Source organism: Microtus pennsylvanicus, chromosome 7, assembly GCF_037038515.1.
Source record: "Microtus pennsylvanicus isolate mMicPen1 chromosome 7, mMicPen1.hap1, whole genome shotgun sequence".
NCBI lineage: Eukaryota > Metazoa > Chordata > Mammalia > Rodentia > Cricetidae > Microtus > Microtus pennsylvanicus.
The window spans coordinates 57,882,270-57,908,964 of record NC_134585.1 but is presented as its reverse complement, the minus strand read 5'-3'; the positions used below and the strand labels follow the sequence as shown (position 1 = coordinate 57,908,964).

Genomic DNA, 26,695 nt, shown 5'->3' with positions numbered 1-26,695 from the left:
GACGATAATCAGGACGTGAGGCCAAATAAACCCGCACCTCCCCAAGTGGTCTGTGGTCGTGGTGTGTATCACAGCAACAGAAAGTAAACAAAACAAAAATAAAACTCCAGTCTTGGTAAAGAGCTGTGAGTACCCAGCCTCACCCAGCCTTCTCTCCAGAGTCTGACTTCACTGGCACCAGCCTCGGAGTGAAGAGCAGATTCTGCTAGAGCAGCCTCCTTGCCTGGCCGCTCTCCCTTTGTTCCCCAACCATGAGGACCCTGGCATTTTCAAAAATTGAAACAAATGAGAATTTACAGTTTGGAGGAGAAGAAAAAGAGATGGAATCTCAGAATGGAATCCTCTCCCACCTAGCCTCCCCTGTGGCTCTGACCTCCTGCTGTTTTTATTGGCTGTGACCTCCCTGTTCTGCTGTCCAGAGGTCACTGAAGTTCCTTGGCACCCACAGTGAGGGGTGGGAGTGTAGAGGTCGTGAACTTGCTCATTGTTCCCAAAGGGGAACCATTCCTCATCTGACCGTCTTCCGCTGTGTGGTGCAGTGTTGGTGAGTCAGAGTTCACCTGTCTCTCAGAGCAGGTCTGAGGGCCCACTGCATGGCAGAGTCAAGGAGATCGTAGGCAGCCCCTTAGCTCTCTCTCCCATCCCACAAGATCTCCAGCCTAACTGGGGACACCCTGGCAGAGAGAGTGAGGAGGTGAGAATATAGCAGGGCAGATAGAGGGGAGACTTTCTCGAGAAATGGTCGGGTTCACCGAGACTAACCCGGGCAACCAACAGATGCCATCAGATCCATCCACCCTCACTGAACAGTCAAGAGCAACAGGTGCCCAGAACAAGCCGTTGCTGCCAATCAGATCTTCAGCTAGGCCAGCCCTTCCAGCGTTGATGCCCACCACCCTCTCGGCTCCCTGGTGAGCAAGGGCATTTACTTCCTCACTAGTCTGCCTAATAGAAACGACAGCTGGACCACTGTTTAAAGTGTCCCATAGCCCCTTAAAAAGTGTGGGCCAGCAAGGTTTCTCAGCGGGTAAAGGTGCTTGTGGTCAAGATTGATGGCAGGTGTTTGGTCCCTTGGCCCCATGTTGTAGAAGGAGAGAATGAACTTGTTCTTTGGCATTCACACTGAGGCCATGGTGTGAGCACGTGTGCACACACTCACATGCACAATCCATGTTAAAAATGGAAGTCTTTCAGTAATGTGTTTCATGTAACAGTGTTATCTTTCTAACAAGTAATGAGATCTTGTACATTCTTTTGTTTTAAATAAATGAACTATTCAGAATCTGATATCATGTATATTTCATGTCCATTTAGATGCTAAATTTTTAGTAAAAATGAAATTTTTTTATATCTCACAAAATACTGTGTTTAGCAGAAATATATTTTATTTATTTCACCTAAGTTAAACTAATAAATTAAGACTAAGTAGTATTAAGAATTTAGCTCCTTGTACTCCTGGTCAATCTGTCATTGCTCCATAAGTTAAAATGAACTATTTGTGACTTTGAGTGTCTGTCACATACATACGAGGGAACCATAGAGCAAAGCAGATCACGTATGACCAGATGGAAAAAGAAGGCAGAATATAATCTGCTTTCCTCAAAAAAGAAAAACAAAACCAATTGGTTTTGAGTCACTTTAACTTGTAACTGGAGGGTATGGGTGCAGGTGTCTGGGTGTGCACTGTGGGCAGAGGCGGGCATCAGAAGCCTTCCTCTACGGTTCTCCATCTTCCTTCTCCAGGCAGGCTGCTCTCTCAACCTGCAGCTCACCGGTCCATCCAGAATGGCTGCCCAGCAAGCCCTGTGATCCGCCTGCCTCCATTTTCCCCAGCTGTGGTGGTTTGAAAAAAAAAATGCCCTTTAAAGGGAATGGCTCTATTAGGAGCTGTGGCCTTGTTGGAGGGAGTGTGTCACTGTGGAGCTGGGATTTGAGGTCCCATATATGCTCAAGTTACCGCCCAGTGAGTCAGATCACTTCCTGTTGCCTGTAAGATGTAGGACACTCAGCTACTTCTCCAGCCCCATGCCTGCTATGTCCCACCATGGTAATAATGGGCTGAACCTCTAACTGTAAGCGAGCCACCCCAATCAAAAGTTTACTCCTTTATAAGAGTTGCCGTGGTCACGGTGTCTCTTCACAGCAATAGAATCTAGCTACGACACCAGCACCGGTGTTACAGGTGCAAACCGCCATACCAGGATTTTATAAAGCTTGTGAAGAACTGAGCTCGGGTCCACATCCCTGTGCAGCAAGCCATGGAGTCATCCCCCCCATACTAGCTTGGAGACAGGGTCTTGGTGTGTAGTTTCGACTGGCCCCAAACTCTTGATCCTCCTGCCTCAACCCCTAAATACTGGGATTACAGGTGTGTGCCGACACACCCCAACTAACAGACAACCCTTAAAGGAATGCATTTCCAGCAACTACATCGCTGTTTAATTTAGCTGTTAGTCTAGTTACACACACTTTTATGAATTTGGACCTAGTCACGAAGCAGTTTTATTGTGGGCCCCTTTAGTCACTGTGGTTTGTGACTTTGTAATCCCAGAGATTTCAGGGACATCTAGTGCCGGCTTCACATCCGTCATCTTACTGTCATCCACATCACTGGGATCCGCATTCCTACAGTTCACACATGACGGTGGCAGCAGGGACGGGCTAAGTCACATGTGCTCACCTGATACTTGTCCTCGCCCGCTCTTCCATGAGTCCAAAATCTCCATAAGACCGTGTGTTGATCTTTATAAGAAAGAAAGGGGGAAGTCCCTTTTACTGAAGCTGACATAAATGTGAAGTTTAGCACAGATGAGCTGAGCTTGCCGTGGTGTGCACCTATAATTCTAGCTCTCGGAAGCCTGCGGCTGTGTTCAAAAACAAACAAAACGCTACGAAGCAAAGAAGCAACAAGAACACAGCAGAGCAGGACCATCAGCAGGAGCCCTTTCCAGCTGGAGCCCCTCCCCAGCCTCCCTTCCCAGGCAGCCTCTAGCCTTCACACAAGCCCCTCTTGCCTCCGTGGACATGCATCTCTGCCTGCTCCATGACTGCGGTCATCCAGGTCATCCAGGTCACGGTGCTGTCTTTTCACATCACTAAGATTGTAATTGATTGCACCAGGAATCAGTGCACAGACATTTCAACTTGTTCATAATAATTTGTAACACATATCAAAAATTTAAAAAGCCATGTGTTGTGTTTTTTAAAAACTCATTCCAATGGCTCTGACTGAGACAGATTTTCCTGAAGAGGACCGCATGCACCAGTGTCTTGGATGGTGATAATCCCTTGGGGGGCGGGGGTTGTGTCGTGTGTGTCTGCACGCGTGGAGCCTAGAGGAGGACGTTGAGTGTTGTCCTCTGTCACTTTCTGCCTCAGCCTGACTTCAGACAGCGTCTCCCGCTGGACCAGCCATTCCCTGGGGTTATAGATGTGCAGTGCTGTGCCCAGCTTTTCTGTGGGTGTTGGAAATTTGAACTCAGGTCCTCACACATGTACAGCAAGTGCTCTTACCTGCTGAGCCCTGGCCCCGAGCACTGTTTTAAGTCCCTCACCGAACATGAGTAGTATTATTAGGGGAACTGAACCAGAGGTAAGTTTGGGGGAACCGTTCTGAGAGGGCAGGGATCAAGGAGACATTTTGTTTAGGAAACAGTTCCACTGAAAACAACATGAGCTAGAAGTAAATTGGAATATTAAAGACGGATTAGATGAGCGTTCTAACTTTCCAGTGCCACTTAGCATGTCTGTCAGTTACCCTTCTGTTGTGGCCGAAAGGCCGTGACCAAGGCCAGCGATAGAAGGAAACGTTTATTTGGGCTTACAGCTCCAGAGGGGTAGAAGTCTATCAATGTCACAGTGAGGAGGTGTGGCAGATGGCAGGATGGAGCCCAGTTGAGAGCTTACATCTCAAGCCACAAGCAGTACGCAGAGAGAGAACTTGGTATGTCTCATGGCTTTTGGAGCCACAAAGTCTGTCCCTACTGACACTTCCTACCTTGAAGCCACCTCCCCTAAACCTACCCAAACAGCTCCACAGACTGGGGACCAAGTGTTCAAATCTGAGCTGCCTCTTTCAAAGTGCTCCATCATGCCTATAGGAAAACCAGCCTCCCACATGGAACACTGGAGTCACTACCCACCACAGTTCAGGGCTTCACTGTCTTCTGCTTATGAAAGAACGAATGATTTCACTTCCTTAAAGAAAACGTTCTCATTTTAAAAGGGGGATGAGGGTGGAATTTCCCTCTTTGAAAAAAAAGTCTCGAGCTATTAAAATATTAAAAACCCAAATTTATAAAACAGTCCCTAGACAATAACATTCTGGATTGTCAGGAAGGGCAGGAGTGTGGGTAGGTGATTCTGTTCCTTCAGACGGCCACCCCAGCTTCATTCTTAGTGTCTCTGAACAAACTGGTGGGGTACTCCCACCACAGGACTGGTGGGGTCCCACCCCCACTCATCTTTTAGAGAGTGCTTTTTCCTACCTCTGTTTACTCTAGTGTCTCTTATTGCTTTTAACTTCTTACGTCTCATTCATTCATTCTTTCACTCATTCAGATAGGGTCTCAGTCTGTGGTTTAGGCTTCCCTGGAACTTGCTCTGCAGAACAGACTGGCTTTGAACTTGCAGTAATCCCCCTGTCTCAGCCTCCCAAGTGCTGGAATCACAGGTGTAGACATCGCTCTGTGTAGCTCCTGTTTCCCTGTCAGCTCTTCAGACATTTTACTATTTTTGCTCACTGGACTCCTTGCCTGTGGCTCTCTTTTCTGCAAGAGACTCAGCAAGTGGGGGAAGGGCAAGAACGACAGTCTGGCATTGGCTCCTCAGTGGGTAGGACCTGATTTGAAAGGTGACACAGAGAAGGTGCAGCAGGCAGAAAGTGAGGACAGTTAGCATCTTTGTCTGTAACCCACGGCCTCTCTAGCCGGTGTTTGGGGTGCTTGGCAGTGGGCCCTCCCTGGAAGTGACTGAGGGTTAATACGTTTCTACTCGCTACTTTAGCAAGCTGGGTACCACTGGGAGCGGGGAGGTGACAGATACATGCCACCTACGTTAGTACATATGTGGACTTTTGATAAGATAGGTTGTATGCTGAGCGTTATTTAGGCACCACATGCGGGATCTGAGGGTCTGCAGTAGTGCGGACCCCCACTCCGTAAAGCTGCCATCTGCCGTGCGCTCGCCATCCAGGAGGTAAGCAGAGAAACATGAGTTCTGCAGGCTGGGTTGTCCATCCTCTCTTCCTGGCGATTTGGGCCTGGCAGGGCTTTGGCTCCTGTTGCCATTCCCCCCACCCCAAGCATGTGCTCTTGTTGCTGTTGACTCTGGAGGTTTTGAGCAAATGGAATTTCACCCCCTATAGTCACTTCCTTCCTTCTTTTCTTCCTTTTTCTTACTTATGTATTTTTTATTTATTTATCTTGCCTTTGAGACAGTTTCCATCATGAGGGGAGAATCCCATTAGGTTGCAGTCTGGTGGCATTGAAGATGGCCAGAGGGACTACATGGGTATGGAGAAAAAGTAAGATTAGGAGATATGTTTTCTGAAGCCAGCCAGCTTTCTCCAGAGGAATGCTAGAATTTTTGAAGGCTCAATTCTAGAATTTTCTCTTGATTCCCATAAAGGAGATATTTCCACTAGTAACTTCCACGGTGCCACTGGGATAAAGCCCTTCATGGTCTTTGAGGTGATACTGTAATGACTGTTCTGTCCCTTTAAGATACAAGCCACGCCCACTCCCTCCCCCATCCGCTGAGGCAGGCTGAACTTCAGCTTCCTGCTTGAGCTCTGTCTCTTTTTCTGTCTCCTCTCAGGAGAGGCAGCTTCTGCCTCTCTCCCCACTTCTCTCCTTGCCCTTCTCTCTCTCTCTCTCTCTCTCTCTCTCTCTCTCTCTCTCTCTCTCTCTCTCTCTCTTCCCCCACCCGTTTTTCTTCCCCTCCATAACCCACCTAATCACCTAATAAATGTCCAATTTCATTCTGTATCGTGTGCCTATCTCTGTGCCTCCCACTTGCCTCCTGCCCACACTGCTCGTCGGGGACAAGTCAGCCACCACATGGCTGGGGACCAGCCAACTTCATTTGGGGACCTTCCGCATGGTCTCAACCCCGCAGCAAGCTTCTGGGGCTCACGGCAAATCCATTATAGATACTCCCTAAGATTGCTGATTGTGCTATTTCTATGATGCTGTAGTCTATCTCATTTTTAAATTATCCCTCCTGTTATTAGGGAGGTGGGGGATTAGGATGGTGGCCTGACAGCTAACTGGGTCTCAGTGCCATAGATGCTCATCTGCATAGTCTTATATTCTTTGTGCTCTCTCTCCAGCCCACCAATAGTTGTTGATTGTTTTTTTTTTAACTTATTTTTTTTCTTCATCCCCTCCTTAACTAACAGAAATCATCAGAATTCAATACTTGGGTTTTTAATTTTATTTTCACATTTTTTTCCTTTTTTTAAATTAAGGTTAAAAATAAGCACCACATTCTGTTGCTACAGTGCCACAGATCTGTTGGGAATCGCTATTGACTTCTGTGTTTGAAAGAATAAAAACCTGGGAAAGATTGGCACTATGGGGGTGGCACAGTGAGGTGTAGAAGGCCAGAGAATCCAAACCTCCCACTATTATACATGTGTCTGAGGAATAAGAAAACAGATTCAAGTCCCATGTAACTCCCTTCTCACCTGAGTGGCAGCATGCGGCTGGTGCCAGGAGGCGGGGAAAAGGATGGTGTAGACGACAGGGATCTGATTCTAGGAGTAACAAAGGTTGTAATGCAGGATGGGACATAGAAGTTGTAATTAAACTATGTAAAACATAGAAAAACTTGAGAAGAAAAAATTTAAATATATTCCTGGTGAAAACAGTGTTTTGCGGGAATGTCCTCTGGTTGGTTGGTGTAGAAATTTTCTTTTCAGTGACTTCCCATTTTGACTACGATGTAGTAGCGACTTACTTCTGAGACATTCCCCAGAAAGTAACGGGAGCTTCTCCTTGTGCTGCCTAAGCCTTGAGCTCGAGGGCTCTGTGATCCTTTCGTTTCCTTGTGTGCCTGGGAAGATAGGAATAGTTCTGTCGTCCTGTCACTCTTGAATAGTACAGATCATCATTAATTCGTGCTCTGCACATTTGTAACTTGTGATAAACAAAAGCAAGGCTGAGTTTGCCTACAAGCTTGCTGAACCCATGCAGAGTGTAAGCCTCAGCACAGGGCAGTATCCACCTACATCTGTGGTAGAGGCTCTCCAACCCTGCAGGCCCACTCCTAAGGGACATTTGCGTTCTTTTCGTTTACATGTCTGCATATTTGAAGGTACTGCTGACTCAATCTTTTATGGAGGATCGGGTGTTTAATCAAAGAAGTCATTGCAGTCTGGAATCATTTCTGGAGCTGTATTAGTGAGGCTCGTTGTAAGATGTTGAATGAGTGAGATGCCTGAGGTTCCACCACTCAGGAGGCTGGCCTACCAAGTGAGAAAGTGCCTCAGAAAACCCAAGGAGCGAGGGCTACAGGTGTCAGGGAGGAAGTAAGAGAGACACAGAGAAGTCTGTTACTGTGTATCTGCCACCTAAGGGTATTGGCTTACAACAATAAAAACCATTTGTTCTGCCCCATGTTGTCAGGCAGGGCAGAACTCAGCAGAGGTAGCCCCATGTGCTCCCACGGGGTGGTGGCAGCTGGGGTCTGTGGGGCAGAACTCAGCAGAGATAACCCTGTGTGCTCCCATAGGGTAGTATGGCTGGTGTCTATGGGGCAGAACTCAGCAGAGGTAGCCCCCATGTGCTCCCACAGGGTGGTGGCAGCTGGGGTCTGTGGGACAGAACTCAGCAGAGAACCCCACGGGGTAGTGTGGCTGGTGTCTGTGGGGCAGAACTCAGCAGAGATAACCCTGTGTGCTCCCATAGGGTGGTATGGCTGGTGTCTGTGGGGCAGAACTCAGCAGAGGTAGCCCCCATGTGCTCCCACGGGGTGGTGGTGACTGGAAATTCCACACTAGCTTGTGGTCTCTGCCTACTTGGACTTCCTTAAATCCTGACAGCCGGACTCTAAGATAAGAAGGTGGGAGTTTTTGGAACACAGTCCACCTCAGCTGTCACGTGATCCTCCACCTCACTCATGGGTAGAAGTATCACAAGCACCCACACTGATTCCAGTACAGGACACTTCTACAGACTCTGTCTCTTGGTGTGGGAGTGGCATCTTGAAGAACACAGCTCTTCACTCACAGGGGTTCAGATGCAGTGAGCTCGTATTCAAAACATTCTACCAGGAAAGAACTCTGAGACCATGTAGGGCGAAATAGAATGCATCCAAAACCAAAAATAAAGTTAAGAAATTGAGCATTCTAAGAACTTCTGAGCAAGGGAGAAATATACGCCCCGTGGATGAACCCCAAATTGGTTGTCCATTTCTAAGTGGTCATCCTTGGGGTCATTTACATACCAGAAATGCTGAGTGGGTTCAACGAGTCGTATTTATGTATCTTCATTCATACAAATATGTGATGGTGGCAGTTAAAGGAAAAGGGCCATGAACTCAGACGGAGCAGGAGAGGGTAACATGAAAAAGTGGGAGAGGAAAGGGAATAGGAGGAAATGGTGTGTGTGTGTGTGTGTCTGTGTGTGTGTGTGTGTTGAGCATTAAATGTAAGCATTTTTTGAGATCAGCAATAACTTTTAATCGTGTACATCCCCAGATCTCCCCTCTTTCCCCAAATAACCTGTTGTTACACAAAGGGATCTCTCTTCATGGTTTATTAAATTCTCTCAAGTCATTTCCATCTCCCAAAACCATCCCTATGTTCCCCAGGGTATTTACTAAGGAATAATAAAACATCCATTTATTTTCAGCACATTGGAATAGAAATCAGCTCCAAGCTCCTAGTTATAAACAGTGGCATTTGCCTGGGAACTTGGAAGCACAATTAAGGCCAGGTTGTATTGTTGTTAGTTTGGACTCAGGGAATTATTTTAAATAGGCTTTTAAACCAAGGGTTAAACCAAGCGTGATGGTGCCCAGTTGCAGCATCTTGGCATTCTGGTGTCGTGCCTCTCATTACGTCACGGACGCCCATGTAAATCAGGGAATGGTGGGGAAAGGCTGGTATGAAAGCATCGAGGTGCAAAGGCAAGCGTCTGCTCCTGGTTACACTCTTAAGTCTATGCTTCCTTGCCTCATTATTAACGTACTGCCAAGGTTTGAGTTCCATGAAGACTTTAAAGATGGATTTCTAGAAAACTCCCAGGAGTTATAATAAGCCCCTGGTGTCCAGAGCCCCCCAGCTTGTCATTTCAGGGTCTCTGCTGTTACTAAAGTATAAAATTGGGGTTGTCAACTCAGCACCTCCTAGGGCTGGCTGGATGGCTGTTTGGGGTGGAATTTGCTGCCACTTTCTTCTTCTTGAAAGGGAAACTGACCTGAGTTGTTAAAAGATGATTAGAAACCCAGATGATGCTTCATGGTCTTAGTAATGCTTCCTTGAGCTGCACCCTGAGCCTTGGGGCTTCTTCAGTTACTCTAGGTCTGAGTTTTCTTTGCTGTGAAGATGACAGGGAGAGCCTGGGATGGTGGTACACACTGTAACCCCAGCACTGAGGAAACAGAGGAGGGGGGATTTTGAGTTCAAGTCTAGCCTGGACCACTTAGTAAATTCTAGGCCAGTTTGCCCTACAGAGAAAGACTTTGTTTACAAACAAAAACAAAAAAGACTTCAGAAAATTTATTCCTTTCAACCTAAACTACAAATCTTTTTCCTATATTATATTGTTTATTCAGCTTGGCTATCACTTTGTCCTGTAAATGTTTCTGCTTTCCAAGCCTTTTGGGCATTCCTTTTCCATGCTCTTGGATGTGTTCATTCTTTGCCTGGTGTGAGTTATGCTAGTCATGGAGCGTACACTGGCGAATGACAACACTCTATGTCCATTTTCACAGGAGACGCAGAACAGAAAGCAGATATCTCAGGGAGGAACATGCCATTATAGGGGGCGTACACTTCAACCCCCCCCCCAAAAAAAAAGAAAAGAAAAAAATGTTGTATTTATTTAGAAATCCTAAGATATAAGTTATCCCAAAATAAACTTTTAAGTACAACACTAAAAAAAAAAAAAAAAGAAACACGAACTGGGGCTGGAGAGATGGCTCAGTGGTTAAGAGCACTGACTGCTCTTCCAGAGGCCCTGAGTTCAATTCCCAGCAACCACATGGTGGCTCATAGCCATCTATAATGGGATCTGATGCCCTCTTCTGGCATGCAAGCATACATGGAAGGAATGCTGTATACATAATAAATAAATCTTAAAATATATATATATATATATATATATATATATATTCCAAAAAAAAACACTGCCTCCCTCACACCAGTAGTTCCATGAAGGCAGGAATTGTTTATAATTACCTTGATACATATGAAAGTGTCAAAAATACTGGACAATTAAGTGGACAAGGATTCCTTGGAGTTATTATTGTTGTTGTTTTTATTTTTTTTATACTACTATGCTGCTGGCCACAGACATAATATAATAAAACCTTTCATTGGTATTCTCAAAAAAAAAAACAAAAACAAAAAAGATGCTAGGAATAACCAATAGTATGTAGGGTTTCAAAATATTAAGTGATCACATTTTCAAAATGCCTGGGCATATTCTAGGCTACGTGCTATTGCTGTGATGAATGTTGACTCAGACCAGTGTAGGGAAGTAAAGGGTCTCTTTGGCTTACACATTCCAATCCCAGTCCATAGGAAGAACTATCTGGGCAGGAACTGAAACAGAGGCCATGGAGGAACACTGCTTAACCTCCATGGCTCACTCAGCTTGTGTTTTCATGCAGCCCAGAACCAACCTGCCCAGGGATGCCACCACCCATTCCAATCATTAATGAAGAAAATGCCCCCAAAGACTTGCCTGCAGGCCTTATGGTGGAAGATATTTTCCCAATTGAGATTTTTTTTCTTCCCAGGTAGCTATAGCTGTGTCAAGTTGACAAAAATCTAAGCAACCAGGCCCTATGATAGTTGGCTTTAATTGTCAACTTGGCACAGCCTGGAACTCCTGGGAAAAGGTCCTTCATTGAGGAATTATCCTCCAGACCAGGTTGGTTTCTGAGCTTATCTCTAGAAGGTTTTCTTGAGTGTTAATTGAAGACCCAGCCCGCTGTCAGTGGTTCGAGTCCCTGGAAGGGGCCCATGAACACTCTAAGAGAGAAGAAAGCCAGTGAGAGCAAGGTAGACCTGCATGCAGTTTTCTCTCTGCACTTGACCGTGGCTGTGGTGTGCCTGGCTGCTTGAGTTCCCCGTAATGATGAGCTGTAACCTGGAATTGTGGGATAGAACTTTCCCTCCATTCCTTGCACAAATGTACACATACTTGTTACTTGTGCATGCAAGACCGATTGTGGGAACGTCACAGAGAACAGACCAAGTCGCTGTCCCCGCAGGGATTTTGTTCAGTTGGAGAAACAAGCCATTGGAACCTTGTGGGGAACAGCATCCAAGATGTGGAGATCTGTAAATGCTCAGCCCCCTCTAGGAGGAACAAGCTCTGAGAGGCAGAAAAAACAGGGTTCATGAAGGTGGTAGGGAGAAGATAGGGCTGGGACCCTGCCTGAGAGGGGACAAGTCCCAGTTCAGGAGGGTCACTGGGCTGGAGTCTGCAGAGTGAAGTCAGGAATGGAGTGTGTTGAGAGTAAAAGCAAGACACCCCCCTCCAACACACACACACACACACACACACACACACACACACACACACACACACACACTTCATGTGTATGTGTGCCTAGTGCCCAGTGTGGTCAGAAGAAGGCCCCTGAGACTGAAATTAAGGATGGTTGTAAACCATCATGTGGGCTCTGGGAACTGAGCCCAGCTCCTCTGCAGAGCAGCGACTGCTCTTAACTCCTGAGTCATCTCTTCAGTCTCGATCCTGGCACCATTAGTTGCTTTAGGCAATGATGAGCAGCTGTTTACCATATCAGAGTCCAGAGCTAGGTCTCCCGGGAAGCAGATGCCTGCCTCTCCTCCTGGTCATCCACAAGGATGGATGGCTCTTAGAAGAAGGCACTGAACTGTGACTTCTGGCCCCCAGCCTCTTTTTCTGATATGTACCAGGATGTCATAAAGCAGGGGTCTTCCTTCAGTTGGGGGAGGCTTTCCCCCTGCCCAATATTTTCCTATGAGCTCTGACCTGAAGGATAGAAGTTTTCTTGATTTGGGGCCTTTGCTTTGCTTGAAGTTCCTTGTCTGAACATTTACACCCTCATGTGTGCTCAGGTGTGTGCTCCTGCTACAGATGGGCAAGCTCTGAGGGGTGATTTGTGGGGCTAGTAGGTGTGTCAGGGGTGGTTGCCAAATAGGCTGGGAGGAGGTTAGTTCCAGAAAGTGTTTCAGTGGACAGTCTTGGGCAGACCTGGTGGAGGCCGTGCGTTCTCTGGGAAGCAGTTACATGCTGTGCCTATGCCAGACAGCAACTCCCTAGAACAAGGGAACAGAAACAGGTTTGACTGAAACTACATCCATGTGCTGGATGCAAATTTAGCTGCTTGGCTCTGTATGAGCTAAATATTTCTTCTCTTTTGTAGCATTTGCCTCGTAGTCTCGTAAGTTCCTGTTCATGGAAGAGGCATGAACAAAACACGAGCTTTGCTTCCCCCCACGTGATGGACATGTGACAGTATTCAAGCGTATTTTGTCTGCCGTAAGCCAGTAATTGTTGAAAGTCACAGTATACAGCTGTGTGATTTCCCTGGGAACCGCCCTGCTCTCAGGTCAGTGCTGATTGGCCCAGAGCTAGACACCTGACCTAAGCTGGACCAATCAAAGTTGTTCCCTGAGATCTTTTTTTCATAATTTAAAATTTTAATTTTTAATAATTAAAATTCATGAATACTGTATATTTATATCCCTTAGCCCTCCCCTTCCATGTTCCTCCTACTCTCTCAAATTTATGACTTCTCACACCCTCACACCATAATGCTCCTACTTAGTGTTACTCATGCAAATGTTTACGTTTAGGGCTGGCCATCTGGGATGGGACGACGTGCCGGGGAACTCACCCTGGAGAAAGTAGAGTCAGTCTCCTCTCAGCAGCTCTTCATCCCCATCTGCACTGCATGTCAGCTGGTGTTGGCAGTAGTCATGTGTAGGCATCCATCTCTGTCATAGCTAGAAGACACTATAGCAGCAAGTGTCCTGATCGTCTGGCCCTTGCGTGTTTCAGAGCCTAAGGCATAGGTAGGGGTTGTGTTGTAGCTGCACTGAGTAGGCCCAGCCCCTGGAATATTTCCTGTGGATACCAGGAAGTTTACAGTTCTTGTCTCCGGTGTCTAAGCTATTGGCAGGAAAAGTGGCAAGTTGGCAATGCCATGGCTTTGCTGTATGAAGGAAACTCGCCGCAGATAAGGATGATGCCAGCAAATAGAAGTGGGGGATGGGGTGGAGGACGTTTCCTGGGAGGGCTGGAGGTGCCAGTTCCAGGGCTAAGTCCAGCTCTTGCCTTGCCCACGACATGGTGTTGGAGTTCTGAAGCCTCAGTCACCCCTCAGGAATCCCCTGTTGTCTCCGTCCCTCTTTTCATTGTCATTTAAACTTCTGAAATGGAGCTGGTATCTTCAGGTGGGTTTGGTTCAGGGAGACCCCAAAAGCTGGCTGAAAATCTTGATGGTTGGGAGTTCAGTAGTACTGCCCTCAGCTTGTACTGACATGTAGCCCCACATACACCCCACTCTCTGTGGTGTGAAACTACAGGCACCTACCCAGACACTGCAGGTACGCAGACTTCCTCTCGCTGGGAATGCCTGCCCTCAACAGAGCTTTCCCGAGGTGAATCCCTTCTTCATACACAGTGGTACTCTGGGTCTTACCTGCTCTTTCCTTTTCTTTATTTTGTGTGTGCATGCGCGCACACACGCACACACTCATATATGTGAATGTTTTGCCTGCATGTGTGTATGTACACCACACACTTGTTTAGTGCCTGTGAAGTCTGGAAGATGATACTGGATCCCCTATAACTGTAGTTACAGACAGTTATGAGCTGCCATGTGGGTTCTCACAGACTACTGATCAATCTCTCTAGCCTCTTCCTGTTGTTTAAGGAGATTTGTTTTGCTGCACAGCTAACTCCTGCTTTCTCCCAACTCACCCTGGATAGCAGAGAATCATCTGCAACCCACTGGTGACCTCAGAACTAGCGACAGGCACGTCCAGTTGAGTATAGGCAGTTCAAGACAAGTGAAAAAGTAGACTAGTGTTTCTCAGATGATATGGCATCCAAGATGGTAGAGTATTGCCATTTTTCTGTTTTCTCAGGACCTAGCCCCATCCATTATAGCGGGTAGTGGTAGATGATTAATTGAATGAGAATTACATCCCCATGTTATAGATGATGCTTAGATGAGTAAAAGGAGCGAGGTGCAGAGCTGGGTCCGAAGCATTAGGTCTTCAGGCTGCTTGCCTGAGATTCACTCCTGAAAGTTTGGGTCACCATAGAAAATACCACCACCAGTAGCACCACCAGCAGCACCAGCACCAGCAGCACTCATCTCTGGGTTCTCCCTCGTGGCCTGCTCATACGCATGCAGTAATGCCTGGCAGAACACCCTGTTCCGGAAGCTAAGTGTCAATACACCCCTAAAGGCAGGCTTCACATGTGAGCACAGTGAGTGTCATTTTGAGGCTGCCTTTTCAGAAAGCCGCGTCAGTTGAGGTGACAAAAATGGGAAGGGCTATGCGTACGTGATAAAATATTCACCGTAAAGACTCATGTAAACTGTGCAACCCAGAACAGCAGTTTTTGCGCCAGTCCTGACATACACAGTTTGTAGCTCTGTTTGCACACTTGGTCCCCAGAAGAGCCATGATTTTGGGGAGGGTTAGAGTGGACTATAGTCTGGCCTAAAGAGTATTTGGGGTGTATCATATGCCTTAGATACTTTCTAACATTTTGTACTTCCAAATTTTAAAATCCTGTGTCTGGATATGTGTCTGTGTGTGGGTGTATACATGAGTGTGGGTACCTGATGAAGCCGGAAGAGCACGTTGGATCATGTGGAGCTGTAGTTTCAGGTGTGGGGACTGGGAACCAAACTCGAATCATCTGTAAGAGGGGTGCATGCCGTCCCCACTGAGCCCTACCTCCAGCCCCCATCATTTCTATGATGAGTCATTCTCCATAGCAACTGTTCCAGGTAGAACTTTCAGTCACCACAGAAATCTTCCAGATATTTGCCTTCCAGTAAAAAGTCACTAGTGAATGTTCTTATTTGAGTTAATTTTATAGCCACATATGGCTAGGAGCTATCATATTGGATACGACATCTCTTTTAATGTTTTTTTAACAGTGAGTGTTGATTTCCTTTGTTAATCAGCTGTTGACATTCATCAAGCTTGTCATAAAGATAGATACTCTTATAATTTGTTGGAAATAAGTCTACCAACTATAAGCTGTAATTTTCTTTGATAAGTATGGAGCACTTCTCAACACATGGTGGCAGGTTTGTTAGCTGGGTGGAAGCAAGCACCAAAGCCCTCAGGCCTCACCAGCCTCTAGGTCCTGGACTCAGTGTATAAGACTCAGCCATCAAGCCTTCAGCTGATTAGTTGAGGCCCATTGCATTGTGGAACTGACCTACTTTATGGAAAGTCGGCTGATTGTGGGTGTCAGTCATACCTTTAAATTACCCTTTTAGCAGTATTTGGGTTAGCATAATACTTTGCCAAGCAACTGATCAGCATAGTATAGATGGGGTGACACGAAATTAACTGTGGCACCTTCCTTGTTGGGTTCAGATGGCAGCTTTGAAACTGTCTCTGACTTTGCCTGTAGCACCCTGTAGCGGGTGCCCATCTGTCTGTGTGAGCAGAGGCTTTGTGTCTCTCTCCCACATTACCCACAGCTGTTAGGATTTAGGAAGTAAGCCTGGGCCATGCCTTGGTTCTCAGTGGTTTCACAGTGGCTGGTACATGTACTCAAACACAGATACCCATTCTAAAACAGAAGAAACCACTAGTCCATTTTAGATGTTCTGGGAGTGGTGTGTGTGCATATGTGTATGTGTGTATGTGGGCGTGTGTGTGTGTATGTGTGTATGTGGGCGTGTGTGTGTGTGTGTGTGTGTGTGTGTGTAGTGAGTATAATAAAAATGATTCCTTGGTAGTGTAACCAAAGTTGATTTTTCTTTTATAATGAGTTAAGAATCTCACAAATTATAATGAAATTTCAGAAGACACCTTTTGTCAGACATCCTGCTTCCGTTACCATGGAGTTTATTCTAACATGATAGAAAGTGTTGGATGAAGTTCAACACTTGTCTCAGTCCAAATGTTGGTACTTAGCTCTTGATACCTACCCAGAAGTTTCTAGTGTTCCCTGAAGGCAGCAGAGGCAAGGATAGGGCCGGCGTGACATGAAGTCACACTGGCATCAGGCACATGGGCATCTCAGCAGAGTCTGCATAGTGTGAGAGAAAGGCTTCCAGTCCAGGCTCAAGGTACTCATGGTGAGTTAGCATTGCTTCTGAGCTCTGGGAAGTCTGTCGGGCTTCCTCTGATATAAGGACTTGTTTGGAGCCCTAATAGGATGCATACAGATGCACTCCGTAGACGAGTTATACAGTGTTAATTGCTGTTTTGCCTCATTATGGTTGTGATTGTGCATGTGATAGTCTGGAGCTCCGCAGCCGAGGTGACCAGGTTACTGACGACTTCATACTGATTTGCTCTCAGGCATGAATTTCTCATGATGTCCAGCTGTAGTTGGAGGAAAGTGACCTTGGCTGTATGCAGCAGGGGAGGGAGGAGCCTGGCAGGATGTGTAGGTCTGGCAGCATGAGTGTGTAGGTAGGCAGGAAAGGGAGGAACCATGTCTCCAGATTCAGAGCACAGTGGGCGGTGGTCCAGCAGCTGGGTTTACCAGCGCTACTGCTCAGTTGCAAGGACAGTCAGGACTAAAGGCACAAATGTGGGGTAATTAACAAGATCAACGCTGCAACTACAGGATTAGAGTCACCTGGAGAGAGTGGGGCTGATGGGAGCTGGTGGCCCTGGATGAACCGTGATCAGTAGCAGCAATGCTTGTCCTTAGTATGCACTTGAGACTTGTTCTGAAAAGGTGTTGAATAATCACAGGACTCTGATTAGCCACAGAGTTGGTCAGATGATTTTCTGAGAAAGAGAAATGGAAGTGTCTGCACGGGGGAGGGGAGACACCAGGAGATCGGGGTTCCTAGGGGGAAAAAAGGTATTTCGTTTTATTTTTAATTATGTGTCATGTCTATGGGTATGTGTGGATGAGTGCAGGTACCTGTGAAGGCCAAAAGAGGGCATCTAATTCCCTGAAACTGGAGTTATAGATGGTTTACATCCTCAGGCTTGGGTGCTGGGACTGAGCCTGGTTCCTCTGCAAGAGCAGTATGTGCTCTTAACCACAGGCCCATTTCTCTGGTCCCAGATATTGATCTTTATGAAAAGGAAATGCAGTCTTCTGGCTGACGAGGTGGCTTATTCTTTCTGGGCAGCCTGTGCTGAGCCCTTGGGAAGTATCCTATGGCCTCACCATTCCACAGGAGCCCACCTGTGGATGGATGCCCGAGCTGCAGTTACACAGGAGATGCTTCATTGTCCGAGGAGGTGGATTCCTAGGGGGCTTCAGATGGAGGGTGCATTTCACTCCAGCAACCCCTGAAAGGGGCACGTGCTTGCAGTACCGTGTCAGGGTGCGTGCTTGCAGTACCGTGTCAGGTGCGTGCTTGCAGTACTGTGTTTGGGTGCGTGCTTGCAGTACCGTGTCAGGGTGCGTGCTTGCAGTACCGTGTCAGGTGCGTGCTTGCAGTACTGTGTTTGGGTGCGTGCTTGCAGTACCGTGTCAGGTGCGTGCTTGCAGTACCGTGTCAGGGTGCGTGCTTGCAGTACCGTGTCAGGTGCGTGCTTGCAGTACCGTGTCAGGTGCGTGCTTGCAGTACCGTGTCAGGTGCGTGCTTGCAGTACCGTGTCAGGTGCGTGCTTGCAGTACTGTGTTTGGGTGTGTGCTTGCAGTACCGTGTCAGGTGCGTGCTTGCAGTACCGTGTCAGGTGCGTGCTTGCAGTACTGTGTTTGGGTGCGTGCTTGCAGTACCGTGTCAGGTGCGTGCTTGCAGTACCGTGTCAGGTGCGTGCTTGCAGTACTGTGTTTGGGTGCGTGCTTGCAGTACCGTGTCAGGGCGCGTGCTTGCAGTACCGTGTCAGGGCGCGTGCTTGCAGTACCGTGTCAGGTGCGTGCTTGCAGTACCGTGTCAGGTGCGTGCTTGCAGTACCGTGTCAGGTGCGTGCTTGCAGTACCGTGTCAGGTGCGTGCTTGCAGTACCGTGTCAGGTGCGTGCTTGCAGTACCGTGTCAGGTGCGTGCTTGCAGTACCGTGTCAGGTGCGTGCTTGCAGTACTGTGTTTGGGTGCGTGCTTGCAGTACCGTGTCAGGGCGCGTGCTTGCAGTACCGTGTCAGGGCGCGTGCTTGCAGTACCGTGTCAGGTGCGTGCTTGCAGTACCGTGTCAGGTGCGTGCTTGCAGTACCGTGTCAGGTGCGTGCTTGCAGTACCGTGTCAGGGCGCGTGCTTGCAGTACCGTGTCAGGTGCGTGCTTGCAGTACCGTGACATGGAGTGTGCTTACAGTACCGTGACGGGGTACATGTTTGCAGTGCCATGATGTGGCACATTAAATTCATACTGATGTTTGAGATAAAAGATGATTTGAAGAAACCTTGTGCTTTCCCCCTAGACTCTACCCTTTGCTTCCACAGTTACCAGAGTGGGAGTGTCAGGGATGTGCTGCCAGTGTGTGGATGTGAGCCTCTACTGAGGCCTATGGGGTAGAGGCATGTGGGGTGAGCCTCTACTGAGGCCTATGGGGTGAGCCTCTACTGAGGCATGTGGGGTGAGCCTCTACTGAGGCATGTGGGGTGAGCCTCTACTGAGGCATGAGGGGTGAGCCTCTACTGAGGCATGTGGGGTGAGCCTCTACTGAGGCATGTGGGGTGAGCCTCTACTGAGGCATGTGGGGTGAGCCTCTACTGAGACATGTGGGGTGAGCCTCTACTGAGGCCTATGGGGTGAGTCTCTACTGAGACATGTGGGGTGAGCCTCTACTGAGACATGTGGGGTGAGCCTCTACTGAGACATGTGGGGTGAGCCTCTACTGAGGCATGTGGGGTGTTCGAGCCTTCTGCTTTCTGGCTGCTCCTGGATGCTCATGTCATGTTTCAGAAAATATTTCAAGTTTCTGTATCACATCAGGCTGTTACCCATCTTCAGACCTCTGCTGTGGGTAATTTTTTTTCTTGCCTTTGATGTAGATTTTTTTTCTACCTTCCTTCCCTCAAATATGTGGTAAACTTCTGTTTATTCTTCAAAGCCTTTCTCAGATTTAGTTTTGGAGTAGGCTATATGAAGCATAATATTGTAAAAATTAAACCAGTCTTTAATGCTTTCAGGAATGGCTTCTTCAGCTCTCCCACAATCCATACCTCAGTCCCCTTCTATTATATAATGACAGCTCAATGCTCATAGTCCTGATCTCCCTTCTCCTCCCTCCCTGCCTCCTCCCACGTCCCCCAGTGTGTGTGTGTGTGTTTGTGTGTATGTGTGTGTGTGTGTGTGTTGGAGATGTCTCACTATGTATCCTAGGCTAGCCTTGGAAACTTTGTGTAACCCAATTTGGCCTCAAACTTGTAATCCTCCTGCCTCAGCTTCCCTAGTGCTGATCACAGTGTGCTGATCTGGGCCAATAGAGAGAATGAGTAGATGGTTGTTGAATTCCAGAACAGGAAGTATAGTCCACCACCATCTCATTCTCAGAGAGTTCACCCCGGGAGGAAGGGCATACTCGTACGCATTGAACATGGCTCCCCACTGGACTCTCACTCCAATACTGCAAACATAGCAGTACAGAATACCCCAGGCTAGTGCAGAGGGCCTTACAGCACAGAAGCAAGGCTGTCCTGGGCCACACGCTGGACTGCAGGACTCACCTCCAAATGGCTGACTCAGTAGGTCTGTAGTATCTGAGAATTCACACTGCTCACACGTTACTTAGGGGATACTGGTGCCAGGGGACTTGACTCTGAGAACACAAGCTGAGAGGATAAATTCAGCCCAGAGTAGTTCAGGGCACAAGAGTCTGGGGTTAGCAGGGACTGAGTGCAGAATCCAGAGCCCCAGACTAGCAGAAGAGCCCGGCAGTCATGGTGGACACTAGAACCTTGGTATGCCCTGATCTGAGCAGTGCACTCTCCTTACGTTGTCTGCTAGGAGCAACTCTCCATTCTCATTTGTAAACACCACTGAGGCACTGAAAGTCTGCACCGCCCACGATTTCCTGTCCCACCGAGGAACAGGTCTGGGGCTCCCTGCTCAGTCTTTCTAAGTCTTCAAGTCCTGCTGTGGCCATGGCTCCTGTGTGGACTTGTATTAAGAAAGGCCGTTTTTTCTGGCAGAGCAGTAGGCCCACTTTTGCCCATTTTGTCGGGAAGCTCAGAGCTATGGTTTGTGAGCAGTGGCTGTCCTTAGCTGAAGCCCCGTTCATTCTTATGATTACCACCTCGTTCTTTTCTTTTGAAAGCTTGCTGTCTGTCTTATCTTTCAGAAGCTTGCCAGAATAATTTCAAAACTAGGTGAATATCATGGATTAATGATTTAAAAGAGGGACTGTTGGGGTTTTCCCTTCCTGTTTCCTCATGGCCTCTGAAGAGTGATTTGAGCCTGCTGAGGGACTGTGGGTGAACACATGCATAGCAGTGATGGTGTGTACACCTCTGTGTGTGTGTGTGTGCGCGCGCGCGCATGTGTTTGTGTGCAAGGGTGTCCTTCTAGAACAGCTAATACTGGATAGGCTGGGGCCTTGTAGAAAAAGGGAGTTAAAGAAAGCTAGTGAGTCGGGCGCCCCTCCCCCACTTCCTAGCCACGCTAATGTGAGCTGCCCCCTGTTACAAGGGACTAAAACCTCAGACTTCATCAGCCAGGATCAGTTGCCTGTCTTCCTAAAGTTGCTCCCCTCAGGTTTCTGTTTATGGTAGCAAGGCCAATTCACTCAGCACACGGAGCACAGGTGTGTAGGGAGACAAGCCTGAGGGCCCGCCTGGTCTCATGTCTGCTTTGACCCAGGTCTGGCTCCTCACTGCACACTCAGGACTCTCCACCCCTCAGCCTCGTTTTCTTCTTCTAAAATGGAGACAACGATGAAACAAAACAGCCGTGTAATTGCCACTGCAGTGCCAAGCACACGGCAGACCCACTACTGTTACTGTTCTGTCTGGCACAGGCTACAGTTTATTCAAAACAAAACCCCAAAAACTGGAGTGTACGCCTGCAACTGTGGTAGAAGTTTTTCTAGACTTTTCTCTGTGGAACAAGATGACCCCAGGTAACTCAGCAGAGTTGGGCTGAGGAGGGCTCGGAGGTCACTCCTCCAGTAGCCCCATGCCGGAACTTATTTCTGATTCCTCATGATGGCTGATGACTGCAGAGCCTCAGTTTCTGAGATAGTCCACGTAGCGGTCATAGACTAACACCTCAGTGGCTCCCAGGCCATCCTCCTTGTTCGTTGGTCACCCAGCTTGAGCATCCTTGCTGGGGAGCTCTCGGAATTCCCCCTTCTACTTTGGGCTGATTTGCCTGGTTTCATTACACTGTTACTTTCAGTTTTCCTTTAAGTGTTCTTCCTACTAAATTCAGCTGCTTGGGGCCATTTCTGTGGAGAGGTCCTGTGTTACAAGACACCTTGGAGGTTGATCTTCTGGCTCCTCCTTTCGGCTCTGGGAGTTCAGGGAATAGCTGCTGGTTCCTTACGTGAGCTGGTGCATACCAGGGCTTGGGGAATCAATGGCCTGCTTCTAGCTGTGGGTCACAGATGGTATGGGGGATGCCGTGGCTTCCTTCAGGCCTGAGGAAGCAGCACTGAGAAGGTTGCCCATGAGATTCTCCACCTTGGTCCTCTGCCTAAACTACTGTCTACAAAGGAGGTTCTTTTGAGCACGTGCTGCCCCTGGCAGCGAGAGGTTGCAGTGTGGTCCTGCAGTTTGTCCTCTAGCCTCGTGGGCGGGAAGCCGGTGATGGAGTAGAAAGTATGACCAGCCACAGAACTTCCTCTTTCCAGTTCTCTTTGTCTGAGCTCATTCTCTCAGATCCCCTTCTCAGACTCGTACAAAATGAAAGTAAAAGGTTCTGGGAGCTGATCAGCTGGTAAAGTGCCTTCCACAAAAACATGAGGATCTGGGTTTGAATCCACAAAACTCCAGTTAAAAACTGAAAATGGCAACTCATGCTACAGTTTTACTGCTGGGGTACTGGGGAGAGACAGGGTGTGTCTGGAGCTGTGGATCCCTGGAGCTCATTGGTCAGTCAGCCTAGACAAGCAGATGAGTTTCAAAAAATAAATATGGAGAGAAGCTAAGGAAAGACTCCTGATATTGACCTCTGGCCTCTATACTCACATGCACACATGTGCACCCATATGTCATACAAATACACCAAGAAGGGGGGAAAGGTATCGGTGGCTCCTTCCTATAATGCCAGCTCTAGGGAAGCATGCTCAGGAGGAACTTTAGACCAAAGCCAGCCAATACTACATAGTGACACACTGTCTCAAAAATAAAAACATAAGGGTAGAGATGGCTGAGCAGAAAGACCACTTGCTGCTCTTGCAGAGAACCTGAGTGTTCAGATCCCAGCATCTGTCTATGTCAGGCAGCTCACAGCTTTCTGTAACATGGCAATGCACAAGTGCATGTGCACAGGTGTGCACACACACACACAGAGCACACGCTTCCATAACCAAATGCTTGTCAGATGGTGGTAGTGCACCTTTTTAATCCCAGCACTCAGGAGGCAGAGGCAGGTGGATCTCTGTGAGTTCAAGCCCAGCCTGGTCTACAGAGCCAGTTCCAGGACAGGTTCCAAAGCTACACAGAGAAACCCTGTCTCGAGAAACAAAACAAAGAACCCAACAAACACTTAAGTTTTCCAACAGTGACCCACCAGCCTGACTTACCTGTCCAGGCCTCTGCAACCTGGTGGTCCTTGTGTTTACACTAGGAATTTACAGAGACCTAGTACCTGACCATGCCCGTGTCCTATTTACAACACTTCCTTCTTTTCCTTTGTCCCCCAGGTACAGGAAGCTGCAAGTCGGGGCTTGAAGTTCGTTGGTGCGGTGCCTCAGTACCAGCCCTCTGCAAACTCCGCCAGCAGCAGCCAATCAATTCCCATTGCCAACAGTGCTGTGGATGCCAGGGATGGGAAACATACCTCTGGGGACCATGCATCCTTGGAAAATGATACCCCAAAGGATATGGATGCTGCCACTGCCAGAATGAACCAAAGACCAGAGCCCAGCCCAAGCCGGGAGGTGCCTAGCGCCCAGCAGCCTGGCATTCCCACTCCCTCAGAAGGGACAGAGGCTGATGAGTTTCCTCTGCGGGAGTTGAGCCCAGCACTGGATGCACCAGACAGTGACCCCTCAAATGGACATGAAGAGCTGCTCTCAAGGAGTAAGTGTCAGCACCAGGAGTTTCGACCTGCATAAACAGAGACTAAGGGCTTTTCAGTACTTCGCAGAGCCTAGGGAGAGAGAAGTTGCGCTACTGTGTAGACACGGCAGTCCGTTGAGCAAGAGAAAGTCTATTTGGGCTGCATAGCTGCTTATTTCCCTGCAGCAGTTGTTGGTCATGGGAGGAACAAAGCCCATGAGAGTGGCTTACAGGGACTCCAAAGTGGTTGAGATGAAATAGTCTCATGCCATGCTGCCATGTTGCCGGGTACTACTCCGCCCTCACAGAGGCAGCATTTGTGGGCCACTCTGCAATGAGCTTGGACATTCCACTTCTGAATGTCTGCCTAAAACAAGAGTACATGAAAGCTGTGGAGGGCACACCATGCAAGAGTAGTGTGCTGCTGGCTAGGATGCAAACATCCGGATTGCAGGGAGTGTATGCAGTTGAAAGGTGGGCACCATGGAGAAAACGCTCCACCAGACAGAGGCTACCAGTCTGGGATTTCTTTGTCAGTGGTAATGGCCGTTGCATTGATGACGTCACATAACAGCACAGGTGTAATAGCCAACTTTTATTAGTACTTCCTGTGCTGGTCTATGATTCAGGGCTTACCACTTGCAACTGGGAGATGGCACACCGAGCATGGGACCGCAGGCGGGGTTGACACCATCCATGACACCTCTCTGCTGGGTCTTCCCTGTGTAATAGATAGGGTGGTAAGATTTCCTGAAGCCTTCTGTGGTTTTCTACTTTTGGCTGGAAGCCACATCCATTGAGTGAGGTCCTTAGGCTAGCAATGGGGTCTCTTTGGCTTTTGGAAGGTGGCCATGAGTTGTCTGATAATAGAATACACATAGAGCCTCAGAGGGCATCTGCTTAGACCTTTCTGTATCATGTCTCTAGTGACCGTTGCTGCTGTACTAACTAGTGCTTGAAGTTGTCCTCTTGCAAATGATAAGGGTGTGTGGAGAGTAGGGAAATGGTTTCTTTGACCACGTCAGAACTTCTTGAGAAGAAAATTACTAGACAGTCAGTTCTGAGATCTAACTGCAGGGTCACTCCAAAGGAGAGACTGGGGTGCCTCAGTCCTGAGATGTAGTGGAGCTATAATTCAGTCAAGACCTAGCTCCTTGGTTAGAGCTGTTCATACGATTTTTCATTCCACCCTGATGGTAGCTCATACTTAGATCCCGTGCAAAGCTCCTGAGAAACTCATGGGACTGAATTCTGAGAAGCAGGAAGGGTGTCTATGAAACCATGAGGAACATGAGGGCACAGGTCAGGCATGAACCCCAGGAGCAAGAGATGGAAGCCATGTGAGGCAAGCAGCAACATGGGAAAGAAGCCAGTGTCTATGCACAACTTCTAGCTAGGTCTGGACACATGCCCTACCTTCTTCTATAAAGGGACTGTAGCTTCCTTTAAAGGCTCAATGTGTGCTTGGTACTAAGGACTTCCCTGTCTGAGATGCTATTCAGGGCCCTGGCTCCACGGTGTCACCCTCACAGAATCTGGCCTTAAGGAGAAAGGAGGCCATGGATCCCGGGAGCCTGTCAGGGGTGCAGAGATCTCTGTGTCATGGAACCCACCTTTGTCCTAGACCCCAATTCTCTTTGCTTTCTAAAATCAACCCTTGACCCTGGGAGGCCTCTCCTAAGACCCTTCTCAGATGTCCAGTACCCTGATTCCTTCCTGTGGCTCCTTGCGCCCCGCTGGGCCCAGGATCTCCTATGGCTGAGTATGGGAACCTCTCCCTAACAGCCAGAGTGCATGGCCTGCAGCCTCAGGGCTGTGCCCTCTCCTGCATTCTCAGAGCTGTGTCCTCTCCTGCAGCCTCAGACCTTTGGGAAGTGGCGGGTTAATGCATCACAGAGGCCTCAGCCCAACTGTGAGTGGGGTTGGGATTTCCTACTGATGAGAGGCAAAAGCTTAGGCCTCAAAGCCCATTTTAGTCCCCAGATAGGCACATACAGCCTGGGCCCTGCCTTGCAAACAGCTCACAGACCGTCTTGTCCCCTCGCTGGCTTATTCTGTTAGTTGATAAACACGAGTTACTAGCGGAGGGCACTGGTCCAGTTTTCCCATGTGTTATCTCAATCGCTCCTCACCACAGCTGTGACAGGAGATGGCTACTGTGGCGCCCATGCTCTAGATAAGGCAAGTTCCCTTCCTGAAGGCTGGACACTGAGGACCCTTTCTCCAGAGGTCATAGCCCTTGCCTGACCCCAGCTTCTCTCCTGAGCCTTTTCCTATGGAGTTTAGCTGATTTCTTCCCTGAGGCCTATGTTCACTGTCCTGTCTTGGAAACATCCACGCAGCACCCAGAACCAGCCCGCCATCCCACACCCTCTTCAGCTTTCCTTTTGCCTCCTGTCGGTCCACCCCTAACCCCCTAAGAAAGTTGAAATGTTTCTGCCAGGTGGGCAACTACAGCAAGACAATTCAGAAAGAATTTCGATGCCCCTCCTAGTCCCTCCTCCTCCTCTGGTAATTGCTTCCTATGTAGGAAGCAGTTAGGAGTGGATCCAGTCAGGGACAGTTCACAGTGGACTTTCAGGAGCTGTAGGAAGAGCAGGTGAACTGACCCACCCATACAGCATGGTCTAGGAGTTATATGGAGAGCTGGTGAGCTGACCCATCCCTGCAGTGTGGTCCAGGAGTCTAGAGAAAGCAGGTAGGCTGACCCCATCCCTGCATTGTGGTAGGGTGAGCAGGTAGGCTGACTCCATCCCTATGTTGTGGTCCAGGAGCCATACACTTCTTGTTCTTCTTGCTCATTTACTTGTATTTCTCATCTGGGAACTTCCTGTTGTTATGAAATCCCTATGAAATACAACCCCAGTACCCCTAGCAACACCTTTGCTCAAGAAGCAAAATCCATCAGGGTGTGCCAGCCAGATTAAGCGTAAGGTGCCAGTCAGAGCGGGGGTGAGGTGTCAGTCACCTTTCTGACTGAGAGGGCTCTTTTCAGTGGCCTTCTAGGCACTCCTCCTGATGTCCCCAACTGTGGTCACCAGCTTCTACTTTGTGTTCTAGTATATTAACTTCTTACTAGATTTGGGACATGAGCCCAAGGCGTGAGAGGTTTGAAAGCCTCTGGGCTCTGCCACTCACTGGCTGGAATTCTGAGTGATGCACCTGGTTCTGTCAGGCATAGAACTTCCTGTGGAAG

General features: G+C 48.3%; 1 protein-coding gene across 2 annotated transcripts in view; it reads left to right on the top strand.

The window, feature by feature from the left end:
* The window catches only part of Rftn1 (raftlin, lipid raft linker 1), a 202,333-nt gene that overhangs the window by 119,748 nt on the left and 55,890 nt on the right, over positions 1 to 26,695 (top strand). For both annotated transcript variants that reach the window (XM_075980958.1, XM_075980959.1), the window contains exon 5: positions 23,142 to 23,520. In XM_075980958.1, coding sequence (XP_075837073.1) covers positions 23,142 to 23,520 — 379 coding nt within the window. The remainder of the gene's footprint in view (positions 1 to 23,141; positions 23,521 to 26,695) is intronic.